At 47.6% G+C, this 9,457-nt stretch overlaps 1 protein-coding gene across 1 annotated transcript in view; it reads left to right on the forward strand.

Annotated features, from left to right (window-relative positions):
• Positions 1-9,454, forward strand: part of LOC104276630 (CUB and sushi domain-containing protein 2-like) — a gene marked incomplete at its 3' end in the record, with an annotated part of 195,504 nt that extends 186,050 nt beyond the window's left edge. Inside the window, 5 exon segments of the mRNA XM_009873029.1 lie at positions 3,838-4,032; positions 4,891-5,007; positions 7,097-7,210; positions 7,347-7,442; positions 9,378-9,454. Of these exon segments, the coding sequence (XP_009871331.1) occupies positions 3,838-4,032; positions 4,891-5,007; positions 7,097-7,210; positions 7,347-7,442; positions 9,378-9,454 (599 nt within the window).
• Between the last annotated feature and the right edge of the window lie 3 nt (positions 9,455-9,457).

Here is a 9,457-nt window from a genome sequence, read left to right on the forward strand (position 1 = left end):
AGAGCGAAGAGCGAATTTGGCTTTTATTGTGCCGTTTTTCACATAGAGCATGCCAGTGTGAGTGAAGTGGGAATGCAGCGATGCCAGAGAAAGGTGTTGGAAGGCAAATCCTCAGCCAGGCAGTTTCCCAGTTTAGCTACACAGACGTTCTACGCCGGCAGGATTTCTGATAGATGAACATGTATCCTTTGCTTTGCGCCCCTGACGCGCTGTCAGCTGGGCAACTGGATGGAAAATCTGACTAAGGTTACCAGCGAAGAAACCCTCAGTGTGCTTTCTTCACGCACGCTTACATTTGCAGAGGTTTGGTGGTTTACTGTCTGCATAAAGCCTGGGATTGATTCAGAGGGTCAGGTGAAACTAAAATGCAATGCTTTGCATTTTCAACTGGGGAGGAATTTATTCTCCGTAACGACTTAGCAGTAGTGAGTTGATTTTGGGTTCAGGCTGGTTCATGGAAAGGAAGACAAGCTCTGCTCAGGCATCCTGTTTGAGCTCTGCTGAAGTTATCACAATCCTTTAAAAGGTGCTTATTTGGAGCATCAGCTTAATTAACTTTGTCACTTGTGTGAAAGCAGTGTGCTGTGTCTGTAGCAGATGCGCTTGAGCCCGATGAGTGTTGATCCACCAAAGCAAAAGGTTCTAAATTCTTGATTATGAGATAGGAAAGACAGTTATAAAACAAAAGCTTAAACACAGGCTTGCCATATACCTGGAATTTCTCTTCACCCAAGCAACTTATCCTGCTGGGTTGGTGCTGAATGAGACCCAAGGAGCGTGTGTAGGTTGGCTCCTCCTGCCTGGGACAGAGGAAGGAGCTCCCAGGTTTGGTCCTCCCCACTTTTTAGTACTTGGTGCTTGTGTTGTGGGCCAGAAGAGAAGAGGCGTGAAATTGAAAGCAAATGAAGCAAAACTGATTACTTTTCACCCTCACAAAGGAATGAAAAAGAGAAAAAAACCCAAAAAACAAAAAACAAACCAACCAACCCCCAAGCCTTATTTCAAATTCATTATTATTTCACCAGAACTATTTTGCCCATCCTGAGCTTATAAACATATAGTCAGTATTACTCACGGGTTATTTAAGGTGGAAATTCCCCACAGAAACACTGTGCTGTAAAATTGGTTGCAAAGCAAGCTGTTTAAAAATATCCAGCACTGTTTGCTCTTAAAACAGTCGGAAATGGGAGATGACGCTTGACCGCAGAACAACTTGCATTTAAATAAAAAAAAACCAAAACAGACCTGTCCTTCGGAAAAGTCCATTTAGCTGGGGTGGATCGGGGCGTGCTGGTGTGGCGGCAGCCCAGCTGCGGGGGATGCCGAGGATACGCCTGGTCTGCAGCGTAATTCGTCCTGTCTTCAGCTTATGGTGCCTCTTGTGGAAAACTCTCTTCCAGGCGATTCCTCTTGGGGATGCTGCAAGGCTTAGCCCTTTGTAAAGGCTTGCACATGTTCACAGACGTGGAGTTTGCGACGGGCGTTGTCACAACAGCTCTCCAGGGAAGCTGTTCTCGAACATGCAGGTGAAAGCCTCACCTTTGAGTTTTCCTTGGGAAAGGAGAGGGAAAGCGTAGAAAATGCTGCTTTCTGTGGGCTAATGAGCCAGTTCTCATGGCATTTTTGTCTTGTCTTTCTACACGTTTGGCAGCCTGAATCCATGTGAATTGGGACATCAGGGTGAAGCCCTTGGCTTCTGAAGCGTCTGAGTGAGAACACAGCGTTAATTCTGGCTGGGCAGGCTGTGCTGTACTCGCTTCATAGCCTGGTAAATCAAAGGCTGGGGAAGCTGGGGCTTTCCCACGGCCCTCTATGAGTCCTTCGCAGCCACCACGCCACCAAAGACTTCCTTCAAGTTGAGCTCCTGCCTCCCTTTGTAGCCTGCTGCCGAGGATCGTCAGGGCAGTTCATCTGCAGAGGAGCGTTCGGTGGAGATGCGCGTGGGACGAGCGTGTCGGGATGCGTCGTCCTCTCGGGCGAGCGGTGTCCCCGAAGACACAGCCCCTCGAGGGAGCAGAGACAGTCAGGAATGAGGAAAAACACAACAAAAGCAGTGGGGCCGTTGCTCAGCGATGAGCCACCCCTCATGGGTTTTTTTGACAGTTGACAGAGCGACTTGAGCACCGAATGTCACGGTTCTTCAAAGCGAGAGCAGAGGCTGAGATCAAGCACATGGCGAAGACATCTGACAGCCGGGTGGGAGGCTGACTGACGGGTTGAAGCCACATCAGTTTTGTTAGATGAAAGGCAGCGAGACTGCTCGAAATAGCAAGAGGCGTAAAGTGGTCAGAAGGAAGCTGTTGGGTGCAGCTTTTGCGTGAGAAGTGTCTCAAAGTGGATGTCGGCAGTTCGGAGAAATGGAGGCTTGTGGTGGGGAGAAAATATTTGGGGAAAGTAGACGAAGCTTTGTGCTTGCAAATGGCTCGTGCGTTGCTGGGCACTCGGGGCCCTTCGGGCTGTGGGATGCCCAGAAGCCACCCTGCGCTGCGATGACCAATCTGCCCAGGAATATTCCACTGACTCGCTCCCTTCGCAGATCTCATTTGGAGAAATGAGGAGGGAATGTGTTCATCGGAGCTCCCCAGAGAGCCAAGGGCTTTCCTTTCCAAGGCTGTGACTGAAACAAGCTTTTCGGTCCTGATCCCGTACTCATCGTAATCAAGACTTCCCTTTTGTGTCTAGCTGGTGTCCTGGCAGGACCTGCCATTGGATCACAAAATAGGGAAACTGGTGTTCTAGGAGAAACCAGTGGCCTCACTTCTGTGGTTCAAGGCAGCTCTTCTTGGTAGAAATATTTCACGTCCTTTTGTGCCCCATTTACCTGCATCAGTAGCTCGTGGTGCAGCTGCTGTGTAAAGGAAACCATAGGGCTAATCCTGTTTTCGACTGCAAACAAAACAACAAAAGCAAGATCTGGGGGCTTTACTGTTTTCTATTTCTCCCTCCACCCCTTCCCCAAATACCAAAAGACCATGGTTTAATGCTTAAATACGTTGTAATTGTTCACAGACCCACTGCTCTCAGAAAAGCCCTCATCTTTAATGAGCAATTTCCAAATGACAAAAGAGCAGGATTAATCAAAGCCTCTAATTATATTTCGTGCAGGAAAAAAAAAAAGGGAAAAAAAGAAAAAAAACCCTCAGAAGAAGGAAAGAAATATTCAAGTCCTGACAGCTCTGTAGTCTGTACTGGAATTTTCATATGTAAATGGGGTTTTTAACTCTGCAGGGCATAGTGAACAGAGAGAAAAATGTCTTCATTTTGTCTAACTGCTTGTAATCATTTTGCCATAATTGCAGCCATGCTGCACATCTGGAGAGTCAACCAGCTCGCACATGGCACCGTGTATTTCCATGGTGAGAGCAGACAGCTCTCAGAGACAGGAACGAGAGGTGCCAAGGAGAGAACGCCAGCAGATGTAGTGCATCTGAAACGTGTTGCGTGTTCAGGCTGGGTTTATGTGCCCTGCTTTGCAGAGTTCTTTGCAGCCTGCGCAAGAAAGCAGAGCGAGCGTAGGTGGCTAAACCAAGGCTTTGCTTCGTTGGTTGGATTTTGGGTACCAATAAACAAGTGTGTGAACTGAAGCCTTCCCCCTTGCAGTGTATTTGTGCTGGAGCTGAGCATCAGAGACTAGTCCAGACCAGAACCTGACCTATATAATTCTCCAGATTCAGCAGCGTGAGAGAAGGCTTGAAATCTAAACTCTGCAAATGGTATTGGTCTTTAGGAGGTGCTTCAGTCAGATTCCCAGATGAGAAGAGCCAAAAAACCTCACAGAGCAGGATTTTAGAGTAGCTGCATCAGATCGGTAAAGATCTTGTCATTTTTCTCTCACAGAAAACCCCCGGGAGTCATGCTTCGACCCCGGATCGATTAAAAATGGCACACGGGTGGGTACGGATCTGAAGCTGGGATCGACGATTACCTATTACTGCGACGGAGGATATGACATTGAGGGAGTGTCCACGCTGACGTGCGTCATGGGAGGGGATGGAAAACCCACCTGGAACAAACCTCGACCCACCTGCACAGGTAAGGCCCAAGGGGAAGAGGTGAGTAGGGAACGATCTGCCCATTGCCAAATACTGCAGCATTTATCCCAATGAAAAGCTTGGCGTTACTTTTGCATAGAGCTGCTTTCAGGGAGAGACAGAGGAGTTTTCTCAGCATTTCGTAACTTTTCAGTTCTTCTGACACCTGGAAATCTTGGGAAGTGCTGGTTTATATGAGGTTTCTTGAGCCTGCTTTTGAGAGAGACAGAAAACTGGACACAACAGATGATCTGCGTGACAAATCCTGTGTCCCCAGTGCAGGGCAGGATTCAGGAAGCTATTTAAATATTTACTTAACCCGATCCCTGCTAATGGAATCCCTTCAGCATGTCCTTTCCTGAGCAGGGTCAGAGTTTCTTAAGAAACAGAAGGTATTTTTTTCCCTAAGGGGTTCCATTGCTATTTTGTTTAGTTTTCGGGCTTAACGAGAAGATGGTTTAAATGACGATTTTGCCGTCAGACCTGCTTCATCTGAGAAGCGAGTCGAGCGAGAGCCGTCATTCCATGGTGACTGGGAGAATGAAATCTCCGAGGCAGAAAGGTGCGGGTAGGGAGTAGGATGCCGTTCGCGCTGGAGCCAGGCTCCTGCTGCTGAGAAAGGACAAAAACGGAGCAGGAGCTCGTTCTCACAGGATCTGAGCTTTAAGGTTGGGTGGAAAGCAGAACAAATCCCACATTAGCCTACGCCACCACGCACGCATCCCGTAGCCTGGCTGCGGTCTTGTAATTAAACATGAGGCAGGCATGAACTCAGGTCTCAGCAGCTGGGAAGGGCTGGTGTTGCGAGGAGGAGGCGATCAGGGAGCGCTCACCCGTCTCTTCTTGGCTCTCCCTCCAGCGCCCTGCGGCGGGCCGTACACGGGCTCAGACGGCGTCGTCCTCTCTCCCAGTTATCCCCAGAACTACACCAGCGGACAAGTCTGCTTGTACTTCATCGTTGTGCCGAAGGACTATGGTATCGGGTTTGGACAGTTCTTTTGAAATCTGTGCTGCTGCCTGTGCAGGTTTTCTGTGGGTTTTCTTTTTTGTGTTTGAACAAAGCAGTGGAGTAAGTGCATGTGTAAACGGAGATGAGGGAAATGGGAAGACAGTAAGTGGCACTGTTGGATGCTATTTATACTTAGTTGTAGTCAGTAAGGGTGATGGGAATTTTCTGGATTTCAAAAATGAGGGAACAGAAATCCCAAGCTTAACAAAAAACCACCATCTTGTGATTCTCCTTCCAGTTCCTGTGCTATCTCTAGAGTTGAAAAATCAGCAAGAAATAATTCATGGTGATTAATGCTAGCAGCAGGCTCAGAGGGCCTCCAAGAATGCAAAACATATTTACTATAACCGCATGCTAACTGTGGTTCTAAATAACCTGTCTGCACAGAGAAGCACATAAATGTATAGTTTGTGGATGCACAGCTATGGTATTTATGAATAATTTTTCTTTCTAGATAAGGTGTAAGTTATATTTTAAAAGTAGATCCAAACAAAAGCTAGATCCGTTTAAACAGACCCTCATCCTTTTTATAGACTCCAGTGCTACTTAATGTTGGTTAGAGCTTGAATACAGAAATTACCAATTGAGGTAGCTGGCTGGATATTAGTATTGGTTAACATATTTTCTTGTTTGAAGGGAATTTAAAGTTCTTAAAGAGCACTCGCACTGACAGCTCTGGCAGGTGAAGGTCTCTAAATTCTGTTATTTGCTGCTGCTTCTCAGTGCACTGTATTGATCTCGCCAGTCCCTGTGGTCTTTTCAGTTTGTGATTTCCTTTGCGCGGATGGCGAGGTGGGAGATGAGGCTGCTGGGATCAGTTGGGAGCGCTTTTCCGCAGAGCTGCCCTTCTGCCTGTGTACATCCAGGTTCCTTCTGAATTCCTGAGTCTAACTGATGAAATACTGCCCTCCTACCCCTCTTAACCTGTTTTACTATATCTGAGCTTGGTATTGTCTTAAGAAACATAATAACTAGAAGGCTGGGAAGTCTTGATCTGTCTTTTGCCTGCAGTAGGATGACAGTGAAATTAGTTTCTCTTCTCCACCTGCTGCCTTTCAGTAGCTTCGTTAAAAACAGGCAGAAGAGCCATTATTGGGAAACGTTATGCATTTCCCATCTTGGATTCTGTGTAGAGCAGGCGTCAGGGTGTGCTGCCGTCACTTCTCCAGCACTCTCAACATCAAAGCTGTGCTTGAAACCCGAATGTGCAGGAAACAAATGTCGTAGCTTGGCTGGATGATGAATTTCACAGCAAGAGACCTCTCAGCTTGTGAATCTGCAACTGGGCACTTAAAACCTGAAAATGCAAAGCTTAGGAGAGGAGACAAAAGAGAGGGAAAAAATCTTCTAAGTGCAGATTTGGGAGGGAAAAAACCCTGTAATTATATCCTGAAAAATAGAGATAAATAACTAAAGTCTTGTTGCTCTAGTGAAAGATTAAAAAAAATGGAAATGCTCTGATCTTCTCATTATTTGTCTCCCTTTTATAAGCTCTGCCTGCTCCTGGGTGCATTTTCAATGTATGCAGAGAGACCCAGTGCCCAGCACGGCTCCCTCGTTAGCGGTCCCTGTAGACAGGCTTAGGAGGGACTGTTAATAACACCGTGAGTGTCCTCTTACATCCCCATCCTCCCTGGCCAGAGAGGGTCAATCCAGAAATTAAGTTCCTCAGGATTGTTATTTCGTTCAGGTTTTGCACAAAGCCCGTCGCGGTGGGAGCCCGCTGCTCAACAGAGGTTCGATGCAAATAATAAATAATAATTATCAGCTGGTGAAATTACATACCTTGCGTTATGTAGGCAGGCAAATGGGATGATTCATAGAAGAATCCCTTTTGGCCTATGAATCAGTGTTAAAGCGTGCTGGCAAGTGTGCGCGGCGGAGGCTGGTTACTGCTTCTGTTATGCCTACTTTGTGGATAAATAAAGGGCTCCCATCTTCCAGAGCTGTCAGTCAGGCCCTTTTTATCATCAACCAAGCTCCTGAGAGAAGAGAAGCCGTGGGGAGGGCGGCACGGCGCCCGGCTCGCCCCCACTGGTGCTCCCTCTCTTGGCAGTGGTCTTCGGGCAGTTTGCCTTCTTCCAGACGGCGCTCAACGACGTCATCGAGGTCCACGATGGCCCCAACGAGCACTCCCGGCTCCTGGGCTCCCTCTCAGGCTCTCACACAGGTAGGGGACGTTTGGCTGCCGGGAGAAGGGAGCTGAAAACCCGGCCCACCCTGGAACAGCCCCGGCGAGCGTTGCGATTTTGTAGCTGCTGCTGTAACCTCCGTCTCTGCTCTTTTATCTCTTTCTCCTCATCCAGGTGAATCGCTGCCATTAGCTACCACCAACCAGATTCTCATCAAGTTCAGTTCCAAGGGTCAGTCTACAGCCAAGGGTTTTCATTTTGTCTACCAAGGTGAGCAGAGTTGTGTTCTCCTCAAGGTGGTCCAAGATCATGGTCAAAAATAGAGTCTTGAAGTGTCCTGACCTGCTTTTGGTGTCTGTGGCTCCTGGCACACTTGTTGAACGGGAAACATGACAGGAAATAGAGGTTATTTTGGGAGCTTGCAGGGCTGTCTGCCTCCTGTAGGTACTTCGTGTTCAGACCTTTCCATTCGCACTCTGCCTCAGCCCTTGCGCGTCCCAGGATTAGTATCAGAAGTATCTCATTGAATCATGCTCTAAGTACACAGGGAGTTCTTGAGATTTATACCCAAGCAGTTTTTCCCACTGGCATTTTAGCACGTTTCTGGGTGTAAGCAGCTGAACGCTTGTCTCGCAGCTCTGTGAAATCCTTCCTCACGGCGTGTCAAAGGCTTAGGTCTTCTGCTGTCACACTTCTGCCCCTTGATCCCTTCAGTAACAGCTTGCATCGCATTGGGCCAGTCCCACTTAGAGATTTTAAAGCAGTAAATAGAAAGTGATGCGCAGAATAGTGGGAAAACAGAAGGGCTTTCTCACCCACGTGCTTCGTGTAGTTCTCTGTGGTTCAGCCAAGCTCTGACATGCACAGCGACAACCTCTGCCTTCTCCGGGGGCAAAGCAAAACGTGGTTTGGATTTTATAGTATCCAGAGATCCATTCCCTTAAGTTTTTGCCTCATTATTGTAAAGCGACTGTAGTTCTGGTAGCAATATTGAAAGATTTCAGCAAAGCAAAGGTTTTGATGCAATCAGTGAAGACTACCTCCTCCCTCCTGCTTGCTAATTATGAGCTGCACGCTCTGCAGTGCTTACTGCACGGAAAGCAGGAGGGAAAAAGAGCCAGCCCTGGTTTTGATCTGCCTGGCCAAGCTCTAATGGCCTTTATTCTCCTTTTTGCGCAGCAGGCATGATTCTTTCCATGGTTTGGAGAGAGGCCAGGCATGTGCTCGTCGGCCACAAATGGCCGAGCTGGGGATCTCTGAGCAGGCGTCAGCCCCAGAAGCATTTTGGCTATCTTGGGTTTGCCCATAGTGGTGCATCATCATAAGTGACTCCTTTCTGCCTCTCCATTCCCCTCTTCAGGCTACTGGCACATCTCTGACATGAGCTTCTTGCTGATCGTCTTGGGTGGTGCCTTTGACAGTGGATTTGGCAATAAAGTCTCTGAATCAAACTAAAATCAAACAATATAGCTAATGAGCTCATCATTTCTGTGTTTTCCCCCTCCCAGCAGCTCAGGCTTTAAACGCTAATAAAACGTAAAGCAACGCAGAGAAAAATACGAATTGATTTCTTCCTCAGCAATAGGCATTTGTTTGTTTCATTTTTGCCCTCGTCTGTCAGGCTCTCCATTTCTTTCCTTGGCTGCTGGTTCCACTATTGAACAGGAATTTCAACAATTGGCGGTGCAGCGTCACAAATTTATTTTTTCTTCCTTTTACCTTTTTTATCGTAAGGTGGTTTGAAATTGCCGTCCTTTGTAGCAATGAGGCTGAGTGAGCTGTGAAACCTAAAATGTTTTCTGCTGAGGCTCTGGCATTATATGGCAAACCAACTTTGGGGAAAGTCATTGCTGAAATGCCTTGGTTTCCCTTTTTAGAAGTGACCTTTCTGATGTGACAGTGAGTTTTCTGAAGGCAAGCAGCCACATCTTGGAAAGCGCACACGGTTCTGTAATGTACTTTTATTTCAAGTATCACTTAAACTGAGAGAAGTCTGGGTGAAATGTTATTTCTTTTTCTTCTCGATGGTCATGTTTGGATTCACCCTTTCTTTGGCGTTCAGGTACAATCAGATCCCTGTGTCGCTTTCAACGAGTCTTTAACTTGGCGCTTAGCGTTTCCAAACTTGCTCTAGCCGCCCTTTGTTGTCTTTTTTGCTTTGCAACCGTGTGCTTGCCTCCTGCTTTCTCCCGTCTGTGACACAAGCGGTGCCTCGGACCAGTGCCACCCAGTGCAGCTCGGTCCCAGAGCCTCGCTATGGCCGGCGGCTGGGCAGCGACTTCGCG

The sequence above is a fragment of the Apaloderma vittatum genome, unplaced genomic scaffold (assembly GCF_000703405.1).
Source record: "Apaloderma vittatum isolate BGI_N311 unplaced genomic scaffold, ASM70340v1 scaffold11777, whole genome shotgun sequence".
Classification (NCBI taxonomy): domain Eukaryota; kingdom Metazoa; phylum Chordata; class Aves; order Trogoniformes; family Trogonidae; genus Apaloderma; species Apaloderma vittatum.